The sequence below is a fragment of the Mesoplodon bidens genome, assembly GCF_964165515.1.
Source record: "Mesoplodon bidens genome assembly, chromosome: 3".
NCBI classification, from domain to species: domain Eukaryota; kingdom Metazoa; phylum Chordata; class Mammalia; order Artiodactyla; family Ziphiidae; genus Mesoplodon; species Mesoplodon bidens.
The window spans coordinates 86291833-86313383 of NC_138178.1; the positions used below are offsets into that span (position 1 = coordinate 86291833).

The 21551-nt window shown below is 35.5% G+C and overlaps 2 protein-coding genes across 7 annotated transcripts in view; one reads left to right on the plus strand and one right to left on the minus strand.

Moving 5' to 3' along the window:
- Positions 1-482: 482 nt before the first annotated feature.
- DTWD1 (DTW domain containing 1) lies at positions 483-19479 on the minus strand. Of its 3 annotated transcripts, none has more exons than XM_081227901.1 (6): positions 19383-19479; positions 18276-18352; positions 14901-15219; positions 10274-10417; positions 8069-8318; positions 483-798 (listed from the first exon to the last, which is right to left on the minus strand). In XM_081227901.1, the coding sequence occupies exons 3-6, from the start codon at positions 15162-15164 to the stop codon at positions 551-553; spliced, it is 906 nt and encodes a 301-aa protein (XP_081084027.1). In that variant the 5' UTR covers positions 15165-15219; positions 18276-18352; positions 19383-19479; the 3' UTR covers positions 483-550. The 3 variants fall into 3 exon arrangements, with proteins under 3 accessions (XP_081084027.1, XP_081084028.1, XP_081084026.1); XM_081227902.1 differs by lacking the exon at positions 19383-19479 and adding an exon at positions 19247-19285; XM_081227900.1 differs by lacking the exon at positions 18276-18352.
- An 87-nt stretch (positions 19480-19566) lies between these two features.
- Positions 19567-21551, plus strand: part of FAM227B (family with sequence similarity 227 member B) — a gene marked incomplete at its 3' end in the record, with an annotated part of 264786 nt that continues 262801 nt past the window's right edge. For all 4 annotated transcript variants that reach the window (XM_081229396.1, XM_081229395.1, XM_081229397.1 and 1 more), the window contains exon 1: positions 19567-19744. The remainder of the gene's footprint in view (positions 19745-21551) is intronic.

Sequence of the window (21551 nt, forward strand, 5' to 3'; positions counted from 1 at the left end):
GGCACTTTGCTTGCTAAACCGGGTCATATGTCCATCCCTATGATAGGATATGATTGCTAGCAATTTCTCCCTGAAAAAAGATGCCAGGCAGATGAAAAAAGCAACGAATGTCCACCACAGACAGGATGGACTTAAGAAGAAATAGCCCTATGGGACTGGAGCTACAATTCTAGTTCTGCCCATGTTTGCCATTAACCTTAAACAAATTACTTGAGGAGACGCTGTGAGTATAGGTGGAAAGATATGAAGATCTCTAAACAAATATCTAATTATATCTAATTATATATATATAAATACAACACATTATTATATTAAAATATGGTAATAAAATTGAGATATGCCAAACTGAATTTTTCAGTCAACACTATCTCTGAAAACTCCCTTAGAAATAACTTCATTTAAAAAAATATGAAGTAAAATAAATAAAACCTTATTTTTTCAAGTGGTCTTACAGATATTATATAGAAATATTTCCTAGGAATAAACAAAGCACAGTTATAATTTTATTGATTTTAGCAAAATAAAATTACATTAAGTGACTTCCTAAAAACTAATGGGTAAGTTTTCTTGTTTCCTTGTCTCCAGGGCATTTGGCATTCTTTACCAACTGGTGCATAAAAGAGTAGAAAAATAAAAGATTATCATATTGTCCTTTGTATTTCTCTTTTAAAATATCAGTATGATAATCTACCAGAAAGTAGTAAATGGCTTCAATTGTGGAAAGGAAGGTATCTGGCTTTCCTTTTTGATGGCGCCAAAAGCAAGTTTTTCTTGTTTTCAACTCAACTTGTAGCAACCCTGCCAAAAACAAATAAGAGAAGTATAAATATTTCCTGTTAACCACAGGGTGTGGTACAATAATAATTTCCCTTAATTACTTTAAGGATTTTCTTTAAATTCCTTCAATCCCAATTCCAAATAGAATATTTTCTCAAATGTATTAAGGTATATACGGAAGCAATATAAAACACAGGATGAAATCTTATCCATGACAGTTATCTATAAGTCTTGGATCTGTAGCAAATGGGTTAAAAGTAGTTAACATTTAAGATGTTCATCTCTTTCTGTCTTCTACTTGCCAGTGTCTTTTTTGACTTTAATCTGTGACAGGACTAAATTCACCAATTTTCAGAAGAGGTTCATTTTCTTGATAAACTGACATTTAAAATATTGTTCTGAAATTCACTGAGACCAGGTAGGCAGGTTAATGGTCCTTAATACTGTTAAAACTACTTCTGGATTATCACTTTTTGGCTATATGTTCATGAACAGAGTACCTAGAGCTATTTCATTGGCTGTCACATCTGTGTTTCAGAGACTCCATCTGTGTTTCAGAGACTCAATAAACGCAGTGAGCTAATGCCTTGCGCCTGTACATTTAAAGAGGAAATGACTCATGAAATCACACAATAGTACTCTCATCTCTTACAACTCAGATGTCAACATACAAACCCAGAATACTTTTCGTACCTTAGACCAATATTCAGACTCACATTATATTTAGTTTGCAAATACTTTCTAAAAATCGTATTTTATTTTAAAGTGAGAAATAAAAGTGAAGAAGGTAATATCAAAATTGGCCCACTGACCCAGATTAGGAACCTCTGAGTCATCAATGATTTCCTACTATCACGCCTCACTTTAACCTAACAGTTACCTAAGAAATGTGGCAGAGAATGACAAGAAATAAATAATATAAAAACATACCAAGATATTAAGAGATATGAAGGATCAAATATATATCTAATAGGAGTTCTGCGGGAGACAGCAAAGAGAATGGAGGAGAGATAGCATTTAAAGAGATAATGCCTATGACTGTTTCAGAAACTATTTTAAAAAATGCAAAGTCACAGATACATGACATAATGTATCTCAAGGAGGATAAATACAAAGAAATCAGTGCAGAGATCCTTCTTATAGTAGTGTAACTGCAAAAGAGCAAGACTAAAGAGAATATTTTAAAAGTAGCCATTGAGAACAGACAGATCATATACAAAAGAAAGATAATCAAAATGACAGGAGACTTTTTATTAGGAACAATAAAATATTGAAGACTCTGGAATAAAATCTTCAAAGTGCCAAGAGGAAATAACTGGCAACCTAAAATTACCTACCCAGCAGAACTATATATCAAGAACAAGAGTGAAAAATATTAATAGACAAACAAAAATATGCCAATAAACATATGCCAACTGGAGATCCAATGGAAGGAATTTCTAGATGTATTTCAGATAAAACAGTCTGAGTTATAAGAATGGTGAGCAAAGAAAGTGGTAAACATCTATGCAAATCCAAAGAAATGATGCCAGTATTAAAGAAAAACAATAATAATATCTAATTTGTGGCCTGAAAATAAAAGACAGAACAAAAAATAATGAAGAAAATAACAATAACTAGGAGGGGGATGAATCAAGCTTAAGTGTATTAAGGCCTTACAGTGTTCAAAAGGAGAGGTAAAAATATTGTTTGACTTTGAATTTTTTTAAGTTACATGTGCATAGTACAATTCCTTAAAAGAACCAAAATAGGAATATTAAAAAATGGAATATGAAAAGTAAAAACTCAATCAATCAAAGAAAAGTCAGGAAAAGAAAAAAATAGTAAAGAGCAAGATAAATAAAAATAAAATTAAGATGATAGAAATAGGTCCAAATAAACCAATACTCACAGCAAATACAAACTGACTAAACCTGCCATTTAAAAGACAATGATTATCAGACTGAAATACAACAGGGATGACCTCCACAAGGCTTCCATTCAATACTGCACTGGAGGTCTTAGTAAACACAGTAATACGAAAATAATAAATTAATTAGATGCACAAGAACTGAAAAGGAAGAAACACATCTGACATACACAGAAAATATTTTTTACATCTATCAGCAAATTATTAGAAATATCTTGGGGTAGAGAGGATTCTTAAAAGACACAAAAGTGGTAAACATGAAAGATTGATAAATTCTACACTAAGAATTTCAGTTCCTCAAAAGATAAAGAAATTTAAAAGAGGAGCCACAAACTGCAAGAAGATATTTCAAACATTATTATCTATATTCTAGAATATATAAAGAATTTATACAAATCAATAAGAAAAGAGAAACGAAACACTAGAAAGATGGACATAGATAGTTCATAGAACAGGACATGTGTATGGCCAAATAAGCAAACAAAATGATGCTCAATCCAATTAGTAATTAGAGCAAGGCAAATTATCAATACAATGAGATGCCACTTTATACCCACTCTATTGGCAAAAATCAAACATTTGGCAAGACAATGGTAGAAGGGATTATGATCAATGGGAACTCTTACACATTAATTATGGGAGTATAAATTTGTATACCCACACTTTGGAAAACAGGTGGCATTGTCTTGGAAAACTAAACATTCTTATACGTAACAACAGAGCAATTCCACTTCTAGGTACGTTTCCTAGAGGAAGCTTGCACATGTGCAAGAATGTTCATAGTAGCACTGTGTGTAACAGCAGAAACTAGAAATAATTCAGTTGTGTCACCAACAGGAGACTGAGTAAACTGTAGTATATTCACACAATCAGATATTACACAGCAGTGAAAATGAATAAACTATAGCTACAAATTTAGAAACAAAATAGTAAGTTTACAATGTGAGTCCTGAAAACCACATACAGGTCAAAAAAAGCAAAACTAAATAATAATTTAATCTACAAAGAGCAAATCTTTTTTTAATTGAAGTATGCCATACAATATTATATGTTACAAGTGTCCAATATTGTGATTCACAATTTTTAAAGGTTATACTCCATTTATAGTTATTATAAAATATTGGCTATATTCCCTGTGTTTTACAATATATCCTTGTAGCTTATTTTATACTTAATAGTTTGTATCTCTTACTCTCCTACCCCTCTATTGCCCCTCCCCCACTTCCTTCTCCCTGCTGGTAACCATCGGTTTGTCCCCTCTGTGAGTCTGCTTCTCTTTGGTTATATTCACTAGTTTGTTGTATTTTTTAGATTCCCCATATAAGTGATATAATACAGTATTTGTCTTTCCCTGTCTGCCTTATTTCCCTTAGCATAATGCCCTCCAAGTCCATCCATGTCACTGCAATTAGCAAAATTTCATTCTTTTTTATGGCTGAGTAGTATTCTATTCTGTGTGTATGTTTGTGTGTGTTTATGTGTATATATATATACATACATGCCACATATTCTTTATCCATTCATCTGTTGATGGACACTTGGGTTGCTTCCATATCTTGACAATTGTAAATAATGCTGCTATGAACACTGGGGTGCATATGTCTTTCAATTAGTGTTTTTAGTTTTTAAAAAATATATATCCAGGAATGGAATTGCTGGATCATATGGTAGTTCAATTTTTAGTTTTTTGAGAAACCTCCACTGTTTTCCATAGTGGCTGCACCAATTTACATTCCCACTAGCAGTGCACAAGGGTTCCCTTTTCTCCACATCCTCACCAACATTTGTTACTTGTGTTCTTTTTGATGATAGCCATTCTGACAGGTGTGAGGTGATATCTCATTGTGGTTTTGATTTGTATTTCCCTAATGATTAGTATCACTTCATGTGTCTGTTGGCCATCTGTATTCCCTTTGGAAAAATGTCTATTCAGTTCTTCTGTCCATTTTTTAATCAGATTATTCGCTTTTGATGCGATGAGCTGTTTATATATGTTGGATATCACTCCCTTATCAGTCATATCGTTTGCAAATATTTTCTATTTAGTAGGTTGTCTTTTCATTTTGTTGATGGTTTCCTCTGTTGTACAAAACCTTATAAGTTTAATTAGGTCCCATTTATTTATTTTTGCTTTTATTTCCTTTGCTTTAGGAGACGGATCCAAAAAAATATTGCTCTGATTTATGTCAAAGAGTGTTCTGCCTATGTTTTCCTTTATTAAAGTATCTGGTCTTACATTTAAGTCTTTAATCCATTTTGAGTTTATTTTTGTATACGGTGTTAGAGGATGTTCTAATTTCATTCTTTTACATGTAGCTCTCCAGTTTCCCCAGCACCACTTATTGAAGTGATGAATGCTAGTTTTAACAATTTTGACTCCTTCTCCAACAAAAAGAAACCATCCTTCCCCACTGCATTCCCCCAAGCCTTTCTATGGTGGATCTTCAAGGATGTTATGCCATTTTTCACTTGAGGGCTTACATTTTATGATTAAATTAGGCACTCAAACTTCAAATGTTTTATTTTGACAGCAGTAAAACATCCACAACTCTCTGTCTGTAAAGTCTGGCAAAACAGCATGTTACATTGTTAAGGGGATTCTTAATCTCAACATTCATAATAAGATAACAGAAACAAACATTCCAATACACTACATTTGAGGGTTTAAACTGAGGTTTAGAGTTGGTTTGTTCAGCTTAATCCTATCAAATGATAAAACGTTTTAAAACCTAATGGCAATGATTTATAACAAAAAAGGGCTGTTTCTTGTGGAAGTAACTTGGCTTATCTGGAAACTGGTATTTCACATATGTAGAGATTATAAATATGCCAAGCCCTAAATATTTCCTGTGGTGCAATGAGGAGCCAGAAGAGGCAGGGGGTGAAATAGGGCACGCTGAAAAGACTGACTCTAGAAATCCATTTACTACATGATTTTGAAGGATTTAAGAAATCCCTTTTAAAATTCTGATGTAGCACAGAATTGAAATATATGATACTTTCTATGTGATCTGAGAAATAGAAATTTTTTGTACAAATGTGATTTGAAGCCTTAAGCACAACGGCTGAAAACATATTTGAATTGTACCTCAATAGTTCCTTTTACAATTTTTTCAAGTGTTATCACTTATGTTCTTCACTTGACCTTTTCAATTACCATATAAAGTAATTTAAAGAAAAGGCTCAGGAAAATCTTCAAACTGAGGAGTAACTTGCTGCTGTACCCATCCAAGGTAACGTGGCAGGCAGTACTCCAAAGAGCGGGACTTTAGGGTTTCATCTATTAAACATTAGCAACAACGCTGCAAATCTTATGCTTGGTCATCTTTCTCTGTTTCTATCTCTCTCTCATACACACACACACACACACACACACACACACATTTCTTTGTCTCTATCTCTCTGCCTATCTGTCACACACACATACACCCAAGCACACAGAATTAGAATGACAAAGCAATCTTTCTAACATGTATGCTGTTTTCAAGAGGTATAAACTATATAAATTAAGTTAGGTAAATCTAACATTGTCGCTCACTTTAGCTTGGGACTAATTATCACAGGATTCCAAAAAGTGTCATAAACTTTCTTTTCTAGAGGATGGATATTTTTAACAATTGCCTGGGAGAAGCTCTCCCAGTTTGAAACTGTTTTGGAAACTGCCTAATACCAACTGGGTAGCTCTTTTGCTTTCTAAACATACATGGTACACAAATAAAGCCATCAAAGAGCTAGAAATAAACCTAAAGTTTTTAGAGAAACTACTGAGAAAGACCGAAGAACTGAGTAAGGTGCAAGGGAACAAGACAAGTAACGTTCTTCATATTACTAGTTGTGTTATTGGGCAAGTAAAGCAACTTTTTTAAACCATTATTATTAGACACTAAGCTTTTCACTCTAAGAGAAAAAGATACAAACATAAAACAAAAGAAAGTAATGTTAAATCTGAATTGGAACTATCCATGTGAACTCATAATATATATCTATTTATTTCTTTTGGCTCTGTCCAGTGAAGCAATGACATCCAAGCAGTAATAAATTTACCAGATCTTGGTTTCTAATACCATTCCCCACTAAAAGAACCACAGCTCCCTCAAGTAATTAATTCTAGGTCTGGGGCAGGAAAAAAGTACAAGTGAACTTGGGACATCCTGTTGTAACAGAAAGACTAATGAGGCCATGCCACGAAGGACTTGAAGGGCTCGCAATAGCAAAATTTTAGACAATTTGGGCATCAAAAAGAGTACAATCATGATACATTATAATACACTGAATTAAAAGGAAATCCATAAGACCACAGTGATCTCAAAAAGGGGTTGGGAGACAGAGAGAAAAAAAGAAGAGAGGGAAAAAAGAAAAGCTCTTCTTTACATAAGAATGCCAGCTAACAAATGTAGAAGAAATAATAATATTAAAATTTCATCATTTTGTAATCCTTAATGTAATTACTGATTTAGGCAACAGTCATCAATAAATACTAAAACCACTCAGTAAAAAGCAGTTGGGAAATAGTTCACCGTCTTAAAGCATCACCCCACAGACTACTACTAATTTCAATGAAGAAAATAACCTTTATAATGGAGAAATTTGGCAATCACCACTTTAATCAAGGAATTAAAGTTATCAGCAGTAATGGAACAACTTACATTATATCCTCCTGATCTGATGTATACAACCTGAGCTATGAATAGGGTAACCATATAATTAATCAGCCAAACAGCTTCATTTCCGAGAGTGAAAGGGGATGCTATTAATAATTATATCAAAACAATAGATATAAACTGGAATTGTCATGGACAACCCTGTATTTATCCTTATCTGAAGTATCCTTGCGAAAATATTTAAACTGAATCTAATATTGAAACATTCAGACAATTGATCTATCCTCTTCACACAAGTCTAAGTCATGAAAAACAAAAACAGGGGACTGTTCTACATTAAAAGAGACTAAAGAGACATAATAACCAAATGCAATTTGAGTTTACATGTTGCATCAGAGGAAAAGAGCTACAACAGATATTTTGGCGTTAATTAGGGAAATATGAATATGGACTGCATATTAGATATCACAGAACTTTTGTTAATTTTCTTAGTGATAACGGTATAGTGATTATGCAATTATTCTTAAAAGTTGTACACTTAGGTATTTAAGGGTGATGTATTGCAAAGCCTTCAACTTACTTTCAAATGGTTCAACCAAAAACATATGATATCTAAGTACACAAACATACATATAATAGAGGAGGAAAAATAAAGCAAATGTGGCAAAATGTATGTGTATTCAATGCAACTCTTCTTGCAATACATCTGTAGGTTTGAAGTTCTTTGAAATGAAAGTTGGGGGACGGAACAGTCAAAAACATGCAACATTTTTTTTCTTACCTTGCAGTCTCTCATCAGTGAATATTTTGTTTGTTTGGTTCCAGGTGCTATCTATGAATACAATTTTTTTCAGTGTTGTGTCTTTGCGCTTGCTGTCATTCAAATCCTGTTCTTCAGTTTTCTTGCGTTTAATGAATGGCTTGTCAAGGTCATCATTTTTGCCTCCAACATTATTTTGAATCTTTTCTTGGAGATGAAAAGAAATTTCTTTTACTGAAACAGACTTAGGTCCAGGAAAAACAAGTGCAACCTAAAGCAAAGAAGCTTAAGTTAGTAGTGTGCTATTATGATCTTCAAAATTAATAAATTCGGACTTAAAACTTTAAGAGGAAAAAATACGTTGAATATCTGAGAAGCAAGCATTAGTTTCTATTATATGTGCCTCTTTAATATATATGGTAAAGTTTTTGGCTCTTCCCTAGTAATTTATAATCATAATATACTACCTAGAATTATTTCTGTACTTCAAAATAAGTTATTCACCTATTGAGAGAAGCTCAGTTGATTGTACCTTAAATCAAAAAACTAAACTCTATAATATTTCATAAGATAAAAGGCAAAGTATGGGGTACTTTGTAAAAGAACCATTGAAAAGTGCTCAATAAGTAAATACCATTTTCACCTATATAATAAGCAACGATAAAACAAATGATACAGCCAATGCTGGTGAGGAAATGGTGTAATAGGCCTTTACAGCCATTACTGACATCAGGTTTAAATAGTATAACTCTTTTTGAAAGCAATTTGGCAACTTAAGTCAAGAGTCTTGAAATGTTCATACCCTTTGGTCAAATAATTTCACATATGGGAATTTATCTTAATAAAATAATTCTAAACACACACATACTCACAATACCCAGAATATTTGTTAAAGTATATTTATTACAGTGAAAAACTAAAACTAAAGAAATCTAACTTTCAAGGAATAATTCAGTAAATTATGGCACCTCCTTTCTTTCAGCATGTTTTTACTGAGACCTTATATACTGTACTATATATCCAAAATATAAAAACTCCTGCCACAAAGCAGGCACCCAGTAAATATCTGTTAAATGAACAAATGTTGATAGAATCACAGATGTTATCCTCCATACATTTCTCTATTTCCCAAGTTTTCTTGAATGAATATGTATCATTTTTAATATGAAATAATAAATATTAAAATAAACTTTAAAATCTTGAATTTATAAACTTCGACATTATAAAAGTTTTTCAGACATTCACGATGCATGCCTACATTTCCCCCATACCCAATAAGCAAAGTCCAGGGCTTTTCAGTTTTCTTGGACTATAAGCATGTCACATCTTTTTATATTACCTAGCACTGTGTTCTATTTAATTGACATAGATGATAACCTAGCTGACCAGAGAAGGAAATACAAATATATTCCTAGATCCGAAACTCATATATTATTTACAAACACAACTTTCTATAAACTCAACCAAAAAATATAAATATATTGATAGGAAAGGAAAAACTTACCAAGTTCTTCCTTGAACAAATGAATATATTTTTAATTTTGCTTCTAAATTAACCATACCAACAAATGTTCCCCCAAGAGACTTAACAGGGTTTATGTGCTTCTTTCAGAAGTATTCAAGCCCTAGTTTTTTGAGATCTATTGCAACATCACTTTTCAACAAGACCAGTTGTCACTAACGTGACCATTTCAACTATGTGAAAACCAATTAAGAATCTAGAAATGAGCAAGAAAGGCCTCTGAGTAGCCAAAAGAAATATTACAAAGGCCACGTACTAATGCTCTTAATTTAGAGAGAATTTCTAAAAATCCTTCTACCTTAGTCTGTCCCTTCATCTTCTGGAGAAATTCCAACAATATTTGTAATCTGGTTTCTCAGTTTGTATCAAATTAGACATCTATGTGTAGTATAGGCAGGAGAATGGAGACGGGAGAAAAGTAAAAGCAGGCCTAGTAGTACTGGCAAAGAGTAAAAACCTGAAGAAATAATGCAGACAAACAATAAAAAGTAGAAAGACTTAAAAAAGCTCAACATCTAGGATCATTTGATCTTTGAAGACAATGATGAAGTAAACTGTGCGTTGTTTAGTGCTATATAAGATTTAACCCTAGATCACTAAACAATATATTAAATTATGTTCAAGTAAGTTCAGAAAGGCAATGGGGTTTAAAATTCATTTTTTGATTCAATGTGAAAAGTTGTAAAAAAAAATAAGCTGCCTACTTCATGGTCCTTTTCTTCATATTCTGGAATACAAGGATATGTATAAATATTCACAAATTCAGGTGCTAAGAGTTTTGCATGTATAGCAGTGCTTTTGCCATCTGTTTCATTTGGATGTTTAATGATGTCAATCTTCAATGGAAGCTAAAATTTAAAGAAAAAAGACAAATGAACAAAACAAATATAAAAATTCTAATTTTTACGTTAACAAAAATGGTCTTTAAAGCTTAAATAGCAAGCTCACACTAAGATCCTATAAATACACTTATGGATTGAAAAGTCATACTTTTCTAGAACAAATACTAAGAATGGTAACAGTCATAAAGGAAACACAAATTTATTCCTCAATATTGTTAATCATGTACTAGAACAACTATTTTCAATTCATTTAACATAGAATCTTCTCTTATAGCAATGTTCCAATGTCACTTTCATTTAAATCACATTGGCACTGAGTCATATTCTTTGCATTTCAATATCTGTGCCAAGAACATTTTTTATAATTCCTATAAACTTTTAGGTCTATTAATTTTACAATATATTAAAAAGAAACATAAGTTTGGACAAAAGCTTTAGATCTAAAACTCAAGCTAAAATTTTGTTCCTTAAACATCATCTGAGGTCAAAGGTATTATCTTTTATTTTAACATCATGATTCTCAGCATAATTAACAGCACAAGTGAAATTAATTATTAACTGGAAAAAACAGTAACAGAATGGTTCTAGGAGGTACACTCTTTATATAAGAAATAACTCTCTTCAAAATCATTTTGCCTATTTTCCTTAAGGTTTCATTATTTAATTACTATGAACTATGTCCTGTCTCTATGCAAAAATAATATTATCTGCAAATTTCTTGAGTTAGATTTTTCTATTATTTCACTGACTTGTTTGGTTTAGTTTTCTGTATAATATTTGTACAAGTCCTGCATTCAGCCATGATTATGAAAATAAAAGACAAGTCATATCTCCCCCATTATATATATGAAACTCTCTGAGATGGATTCTTCGCTGTAGAGTTCAAATGACTTATTTGTTATGATAAGCACTCTTCCAGCTCCCATCCCATACTAAAAGGCAAGAATCTAGGCATTTACCCTGAGGCACATAGCTATTTTACCCTGGTTACAAAATAGTTACAAAACTATTTTTCTTGTTTTTTAAAACAGCTTTATTAAAGAGATAAAATTGATACAATAAACTAAACATATTTAAAGTGTACAATCTAATGAGTTTTAACATGTTACACCTTTGCACTCATCACCACAATGAAGATAATGAACAAATCCATCACCCCCAAAAGTCTTCCTGTGCCTCCCTCCTTCCCCTTTTCCCCATCAACTACCACCCACAGTCCTTAGACAACCGTTATTCTGCTACCACTATAGGTTATTTTGTATTTTCTAGAATTTTGTATAAATGAAATCATAAAGTATGTACCCTTTTCATCTGGTTTCTTTCACTTAGAATAATTATTGTGAGATTCATCCATGCTGTATCATTAACTCCAGAACTATTTTTTAAAGGGGCAGTTGCTGTATGCTACTAGATGATCCCAACCGTACATAGTTTATCTTTCAGGATGACTATATGGAAAGAGGACAGTATATACCCTAGAAGGGCCATAAATATCCCAAATAGTTTTCAATCTAGGGTTTCAAACCCCATGTCTCCTACCCTCCCACTTAGGCCTAGTGATCATTTATAAGTTGGAGCCAATTGCTTCAAATCATCAAACCAACTTCTAGCTATAGAAAATTTGCCATTTAAGTAGGCAGTTCACAAACGATTTTACATCAGTCTACCTCTGGCTGAGCTCTACATCAGACGTTCCTCATGAAGCTCAGTCCCAGCTGATACTACATTCCCTTTCCCCAGGGTCTCTCAGTACCAGCGCAGCATTATCTTAGCCCAGGTAAGGTAGGAAAGAGGAAAGAAGAAAAAGAAAGCAGGTCATGACAAAGTATTCTAATACTAATGAAATTGACTTTCTAATACGGCTGATGAGTAGAGCTGAAAATTCCAAAGGTAATCACCAACATTTCTTATCAGCTGGCTATCTCTGAAGGATATCATTTAAATCAAAAATGCAGGACTGGGGGCTTCCCTGGTGGCGCAGTGGTTGAGAGTCCGCCTGCCGATTCAGGGGACACGGGTTCGTGCCCCGGTCCGGGAGGATCCCACATGCCGCGGAGCGGCTAGGCCCGTGAGCCATGGCCGCTGAGCCTGCGCGTCCGGAGCCTGTGCTCCGCAACGGGAGAGGCCACAGCAGTGAGAGGACTGCGTACCGCAAAAAAAAAAAAAAAAAAAAAAAAATGCAGGACTGAATGTTATTAATGTATTTTACAAATTAAGAACCTAGCTATTATGGACTAACATCTACAAGTATAAAACAATTATACCAAATTTGTGCTCAAGAAGTATTCCTGGGTGCCAGTCCAGGTATATTTAGTTCCCCCTGAGTAAGCCTGAGAATTATACAATAAAACAAAAGCCCAGACACGGGTCATATCATGAAAATAGGTAAATATATGTTTGTGCTCTAGTTCACACATTTTAAGGGAAGATACATCTTAAATGATGACAGGGTGCAGAGTAATACCACTAGAGTTGACCAGACTGAGTTCAAGTAGAAATGTTGTTTTCAAACGTTTAAAGATCAATCTGTTCTCTAACATCTATGTTTCCTATAAGAGACTTACCACAAATCTTTCTGCCCAAATTTATCAAAATGCCATTAGCAGAAAAACCTAAGCCTTTTTCCATGTGATTATCAACTTTCCCAAAGACAGTCTTTTCAATTCTAGGACTCTAATAGAGCCGAAACTTTCTTTTATCTTATGATTTTTTTTCTCCTTTTTTTAAAAAAAACCAAGAGCACCTTTTACCTTTGCTTATGCATTTGTCATGACATTAAAAAAATTATACTCTGCATTAAAAAGATACATATTTATGAATTTAATCCCTAGACTAAAATTTATAGCTTGGGAGGTACTTACTCATTATGTAGTCATCTTCCCTTCCCAAGCAGGCTATCTAAAAGCAAATGCTAAACAATTTGTAAAAATAAAAATAAAGTAGAAATTAGAAAGAAAATTTTGTAGAGTTTTTATTACTACTAGTAGTAATAGTATTTTAGTATTTATATTAACATATAAAATTTTATTTCTGGCAATTAAAATAAAATACTTCAGAAAACTCTGCACCGTCCAGTAGGCCATTTAGAGTTGATCAAACTCTTGGCATAGTGCTTTGAGTCATTTTGATTAAATAGTGGACATTAGACCACTGATTTGAAAAATAATCCTCAATTATTAAATTCCTATGAAAACATTAGCTCTGCCAATATATTATTAACTTTTATTATTCTGATCTTCAATCCTTTTGAATAAAATATATCTTAAGATAAAACTTTTAATGGGATATTTTCTATATGTGGCTATGGCATAAATAGAAGATGAAATGATTCTGTGTATACCTCCAAAACTGTATTTCAAAATGTAATATTCTTATAAGATAATGGCAACTTAAAAAGAATTATTGTCCTCAGGCTCTCAGTTTTTCTGAGGTAACTGTGAAGCTGATTGGATTCCATTCTTACTTATTCTTGGCCAGTAAACTTTCCAATAGCCTATAAGAGTGATCTGAGACCCCTAAGCAGGCCATGGACTTGCCAAGGTGCCATGTAGGCTAAACTACAATTCAAGTAACAAAATATGAGTGTTAAAGTATTTTTCTTACTTGAAAATTTAAATGAACCTTAAAATCACCACATTAAATATCTTTAAATATAGTTACAACTTATTTTCTTACTGGCAAGTTCTAATGAGTCCATGTGTAGATTTGGTCTCTTTAAAGTCCTAACAGGCAGCAGTCAAATTTCATACACTATTTGATTTACTCCTAAAGTTCGGGTCACTGTTAGGCAAGTTAACATACACATAATAAATTTTTTGATTATATAGACATGATGGTCTACAGACCTTTTATCTACTCAAAAATAGTCTTGGTAAGCAACAAGTATAAGGTAAGCAATCAATTCAAATCAATTTTTTAAATCTGGCTTTAAATCACAACAATTGTAACACAGCCCAATGAGTAGGTCTTAGTCTTTCAATTTTAGTTTTGTTTAGTTTTGGTCACTGACATGTGCTTCATCTCCACGTACAGGATGGGGCTAAACTCATGATTTTGCCTAAGCAAAAATCAACCCTAGTTCCTTCAGGATATGTTTTCTCAAAGGGCAGTCCAAGGCCCTTGAAGTAGTTTTTGAGGCTCCTTCATGTAGTCTGTAAACTTGTCTCTTGTAGTATTCAAGTTTATACCACGTTTTATTCTATGTAGTAAATGAATTATAATCATTAATTTTAAAAAGTAACTGATTTCATTAAAAACAAGAGCATTCATCTCAGATGCAAGTGTTTTGGCAATGTGTGCCTTTTTTTCTAGAGACGAGTTAAAAAATATATAGGTTTACCAATCTACAGGATTAAACTTTCTATTAATAAAATTCATTTTCATAATAATATCAATTATCAAGCTTATCAGTTATATTAGAGTAGGTATATATGAGACATGTTTTTAAAATCTATTTTCCTACTTCCAAACAATTAAATTTCTCACCAACCTTCACACGTGGTATCTGTTCAATAGGTACATTCTCAACTGGGACGTAACATGTATAGCAGTAGAACATTCTTGAACCACCACACTTGAGACATTTTGATCTTCCATTTTGCTGAGCTTTTTGAAGAACTTCTTGAGATGCTAAGCATAAGTTTTGAAGAGGATATTCTGAAGCTATGGATGTAGTTTGTGACTGTTGGATTTCCACAAATTTTGAATTATCTTCTTCCCTTTCTTTGAGAAATATAGGTGTATTGAGAGACATTTTTCATTCAAACCAAAGTTTAACTTTTATTTCTAAAACACATATCATAGATGCACTGAAAAAAAAAGTGGGGGGCAAAATAAAAAACAGAAAACATTTTACTCACTGTTTCTACCAAAAAAATTACTCAATTTAATTCACAACTGTATGCTGTTTTTAGTATTTATTAACAAACGTTAATAAGTTTTTTAAACCACTAAATTAGCATGCTTTAAAATACAAAATTAAAAAGCAATAAATTCAAAACAATAAATTACCCTTTTAAGCTATTCCCTCCATAAAAATAGGAAGGCTCTTGCCTAGAAAAATTATTTCAAATATAAAGTTTAGGTATGAACGATCTATTTTTCAGTGACTATTTTTGTTCCAGAAACAGTAATTTTGTTTAATATTAGGAATGTAATGTTTTAGTGTTAGTATCAACCAGGAGAGTATTCAACCCTGTAAGCTCTGACTTTCAATTAATATTACGTGATATCAGATCTCAGTCTGAACGCTAATGAAAATCCAAGGTTCCAGTGAAATGAGTAAAATTTAGTTGGTTATGTTCTAAAAGATGTAGTCTTCTCCAACATAAATTAAAACACATAAAAATATAACTAAACATCCATTAAAATGAGAGGCATTCATTACCAATTATAACTTGTAAAATATCCCGAAAGGTGAAATACATGACTATATATAAAGATATATGCATATATATAAAGATTAAAGTGTAATCTCATAAATGTTAGAATTTTACAGAGTAACATCAATGTTCACCCACTCTAAGAATTCACACTGGTTTTCAAAAATATATACCATTCAGATTCTTCAGTTCTAGAGGTAAAATAGTAATTTTCCCACTTAAATATTTCCTTCAAAAAAGGATGATGGTTGCCAAAACTGTTATTCAAATATTTTGTAAGCACAATATACTTCGAGGGAGAAAAGAGACTGGGGCCCCTTTGATTTGATATGCATTCCAGAGCTGTAAAATGATTCTCATATTCTAAAGCCTTATGGCATTGTGGTGTTTAACTATGAGACTCCAGGCACTTTGAGTACAAACACTGACAGAAGAAACGCTGTGACTGCAACAGAAAACTTTCTGTGCTCTCCCAAATAGAAAGTGAACAGAGTCCAGTGGAACATAATATACAACATAATTTACTAACAAGAAGTTAGTGATACTAATTTAATTAGTCATCAGGAGCTTTTTATAGATTGTAAATCCCAGGGAGCTTGAGACCCAAATAAAGAAGTACAAAGAAAAAAAGATGCTAGTCATTGAAGGAAAAGTAAAATATACTTGCCAAACTTACCCAAGGGGAAAGCCAAAATACAATAAATATTTTTGACGTGTACTGATTAGGTACAGGTTTACATTTTGGGTTGCTCAGAGAAAGTGATATTTGAAAATGATGATCCAACCCCTTCTTCTTGCCTCACAAATGGAAAACATTATCTGACCTCCACTCCAAATCATCTACCTAAAAATGGCTTTTATCTTTGTCAGTATGCCCTCAATGACTGAGAAAGTGCAGGACATTAAGCTGCCACCTTTTCTTGAGGCTCAGATCCTTTTAACATTGCATGACAGTCTTCAACCTTATCTCTAGGAAAATGTACTTATAGACACAAAATTTTGCACGCAATTTCAGGTGGTTTGCAGATTTCTAGAGTCCATCTACAAATCTGGGTAAAGAAATTTTGCCTAAGATCAAAAATTCATTCTAAGGACAGGAGCAGCCTTAAAAGACTGGGAAGAGATCCTATTAGTCTCCAGAAATCGGAGCTACAAATCCTTTGTTGGCCAAAAAAAGGTCAACTCTCACAAGCCAACAGAGGTCTCATCACCACACATAGGAAGTTAATTGGTACCTAAATCCTCTTGGTTTGGGTTTGTTCTGGTGTTGTCTGAGGTTCTTAAAAACATTTTTAGGCTAAGTCTTGAGTTATCCAGGTCATGGACTCAACCTAAAAAAGAAATTGGAGTGGTCTAATTCAACCTGACTCCATTTCTCTGGATATTCCAGTAGCTATGTAGGGGTTTGCCTGTGCTGCCATACCAGGCCTACTGGGGAAGTATGCAGTCCCCAAGGGTGTCGTGAAAGTCAATGTGGTTGCCTGACATTCAATGAAATACTGCTGGTGAGTTTTTCTAGAGCCCCAAAGTGCACTCCTCCTGAGATGCCTCAGAAATATCCCCCTGGGCTTCCCTGGTGGCACAGTCGTTGAGAGTCCGCCTGCCGATGCAGGGAACACGGGTTCGTGCCCCGGTCCGGGAGGATCCCACATGCCGCGGAGCGGCTGGGCCCGTGAGCCATGGCCGCTGAGCCTGCGGGTCCGGAGCCTGTGCTCCTCAACGGGAGAGGCCACAACAGTGAGAGGCCCGCGTACCGCAAAAAAAAAGAAAAAGAAAAAAGAAATATCCCTCTATATTTCACTTGGACTTCCATCCATATAACTAAATGAGTATCAGCAAAGCCTTATATAAAATGTCCTTCCTCTACAAAAATCAGACAACACAAATACCTTCAGACAGTGAAAGGGAAATGCCGATGGCTCCCCGCCTTGCCCCGCCTACACACTCTCACCTATGGCTGAGGTGGCTACACAGAAGAGGCGGGCAGTTCCAAGTTAGGGGTGGCGCCCTCCAAAGGTCTCTAAAACCATACGACCAGGATATCTCTCTTGACCTAATCAACAGCCTGTCTCTAATATGTACAAATCATTTGTTGCAAACATGATGATTCAAAACTTTCAAAACATACTTGTTAACATAAATATGTGTGGGAAATACAAGTGAAGTGGTGGGGGTTACTGAGAAAACATAAAAAAACTTTATTCCTAAGAAATTAACAAATATTTTTACCTTGATGGTTCACCCATCATTCTGCAACCTGGGTTGAAAACAAATTAATTTTTTCTCCTTCTACCGTCTTTACCCCCCAACTTAATTACTCAATCAAGTTGAATCAATTCTACCTTGCACATAATCCTCTATTTTTAGTCTCAAAGTCAGGATTCTAGATGGCCCATGACAATCTCTTACACCTCTTTACTTTCATGCACTTATTACTAGTTTCACATACTTAACTGGAAAAATGTACTTTAATTTGGAGTTACCTTTTAGTGAAACTATCCCTCCTAGCAGTCACCTCTCCAACAGCAGAATTCTTTACGGATCTGTCCTATTCCTGTGTCTTAGGGCAGCATGAGGAATTCAACAAATACTTGTTAACTAAATCAAAACCATTCTGAAAAAGAAGTATCCACTATGCACCTGCTACTGAAGTATCTGACAAACCTTTATGGGCCATCTGCAGCATGGCAGAATTAGCAGCCTGGCAGATTTTTTTTTTTTTTTCTAATATAAAAATGGAAAAGGCTCCTAGCTACAAGTTGACTCACTTCCCAATGGAACATTATATAAAACTCCCCTATTCTGTACTTTGGACCAATTCAGTACTAGATAAAACCTACTTCAATTTTTTCTCCCCTATTTTAAAGAACCTGGTCACATATGTACAGGTCCAACATCCATGTTTAAAAACCCAAGGTACCAACTTTTTCATACAGGTTAACAGCACCCTCCACACACACCACCCAACATGTGGTAGACAGACCGTCTTGCCTTAGTTTTTCATGGTACATTGGGGTTCCGACAGAAGTAATTCTTAAAATATTGTGGTTTTGAGTCAAGTAGCGATTTTATCATACAACTTCGTGGAATTGGCAGCTTGCAATGTTAATATACTTCCTGACTTATCCTACATTCCCCCCAAATAATTCAGACATAAGGAACAGCCTCTTTGCTTATCATGTAATCATAACCTTAATATTTTAAATACATTGCATGGCACACTATGTCTGTACTAAGTTTCTCCTTCCCTGATAACCAATGCCCCCAAACCACTCCAAACACTAAAAAATAAAGAATAGGGTTCCTAGGGGACTAACTTTGCCTGGACAGACTTATCTTGGGGTGGAATGCACTGAAAACAAATTTTTTTAAGGGAAAATTTGGACACCCTTTTCCCAGAGGGCCCGCAAGATCTTAATGCAAGCGCCCGCGCAGAAACCAGGTCCCCGCTCACAAAGCGACACCCGGCACGACCTCCGGCAGGGCCCGGCCAAGGAGCGTCCACTCCCGCAGCTGCCGGGCTCCGGCCAGACGGCTGGTCCCCACAGAGGCGCGGAGACCCAAACGAGGGATCTCGGTGGGAATCACACCTGCACAACCCGCGGGTCCTCGCACGGCTCCACGCGTCTTCCGCTCCGCCCAGGACCGCTGCGCGCGCCCGGCCCTTGTCCCGCCGGGCACGGCGGAGCGCTTTCCGGGCGACACCGGAGGGAGGAGCCCAGCCGTTGCTAAGGCCGTTGCTAGGGCCTGGCTTAGCGCGGGCCCCTCTGGCAAAGGTAACGGGCTGGGAGGACCGCGGTACGGGGTTAGACGGAAAGTCCCGCCTCAGCGTCTCCAGTGGTCGGTGGTGTCGCCCTTTTCCGGAGAGACGGGATGGAAGACCAGGACCCCGCTCCGTGAGACTGACCCGGACCACTAAAGTGGGACACGGTTCTCGAAACAAACTGTCAAGGTGCAGTTGCAGTGAGTTGTGAAAAATGCAGTTCCTACAGAACACTTCCCCATTTACCAATTCCCAAAATATTTTAGTCGTGAGAACTTTGTTCTATTACTTTTTTTAAGGCTATGTCAAGAGAAGTATTTCGTGTGCTGCATAGTAATGAAAGCTGTTAGAAAAATTATATTTTGATAATTTGGTTTGCTTTAATACTACACACTCGTGTAGAGTTGGGACTGCTTTGTGCGCTTTTCCAGTTTGAAATTAAGTGTAATATGTGGATGGATTATTAAACCATTTTTCCTTGCCCCACCTCAAAGAAAATCCAAACAAAAGGAATGCATGTTGACAATTGTGAGATTTAGAAACACAGTGACCGGATATTGAGCAATGGATTTATTGAATACTCTGAATTTAGCAAGTGAGAGATAAAAGACAGAACCTTACCCTAGAGGACCTTACATATCAAGTTAAGCGTGGGTAGTACAGAAAATACAATATAACTAATAAATTATAGGAATTTCAAAAGAGCTCAGAGTGGTCAATGAATTTTTATTGGCTCATCTTGAGTAAAGCCTTGAAGAATGATTATGGTTTAGGGCAGTGTTATTCAAAGGGATGGTGTGGTCCATCCATTGGTGGAGGTCCCATTTGTAAGCAAGGAAATCTATTTAGTCACAACTACACTTTTTAAAAAATGAAATGGTCTAGTGTGGAAATATCAGTGCATGGCACTTGGTAAAGTTACGTTTTGCTTTATGGAGTTTTAAATTATGTATGTATGTGTGCATTAGGTCACGTTTATAAAATGGATTTCTCATTGTGTGTTTCTCTTAAAGTTTGAAAGCCACTGCTTTGGGGGAAAGAAAAGTAGCAATAGCAAAGTCTCCAAGCCAATAATAAATAATTCACACCTTGGGCTTCCCTGGTGGCGCAGTGGTTGGGGGTCCGCCTGCCGATGCAGGGGACATGGGTTCGTGCCCCGGTCCGGGAGGATCCCACATGCCGTGGAGCAGCTGGGCCCGTGAGCCATGGCTGCTGGGCCTGCGCGTCCAGAGCCTGTGCTCCGCAATGGGGGAGGCCACAACAGTGAGAGGCCCGCGTACTGCAAAATAATAATAATAATAATAATTCACACCTTAATCTTTTTTTTCCTTTTTTTTTTAAATTAATGAATTAATGAATTTATTTTTGGCTATGTTGGGTCTTCGTTTCTGTGCGAGGGCTTTCTCTAGTTGCAGCAAAAGGGGGCCACTCTTCCTTGCGGTGCGCGGGCCTCTCACTATCGCGGCCTCTCTTATTGCAGAGCACAGGCTCCAGATGCGCAGGCTCAGTAGTTGTGGCACACGGGCTCTACTTGCTCCGCGGCATGTGGGATCTTCCCAGACCAGGGCTCGAACCCGTGTCTCCTGCATTGGCAGGCAGATTCTCAATCACTGCGCCACCAGGGAAGCCCCCACCTTTATCTTTTTAAACTAATTTAGTTCAAGCACACAGATTAAAAAGCAAATGATTCTGTTAATTAATCGGAGTGAGTATTAGGTTACTATTGCTATGTGATAAATTACTCCAAAATATGGTGGCTTAAAACAACCATTTTATTATGTTCATGAATTTTGTGTTCAGTAGAACATAGAGGGACAGCTTTTTTCTGATAACTCAGCTGTGAAGACTGAATGCTAGCAGAGCTCCTGTGTGTAGCCTCCCCATGTGGCCTGGGCTTCCCCACAGTATGGCAGTAGGGTAACCAGACTTCTTAGCCTAGGACCAGTGCTCCAAAGTCAAATGTTGCAATGAACAAGGCAGAAACTACATGTTCTTT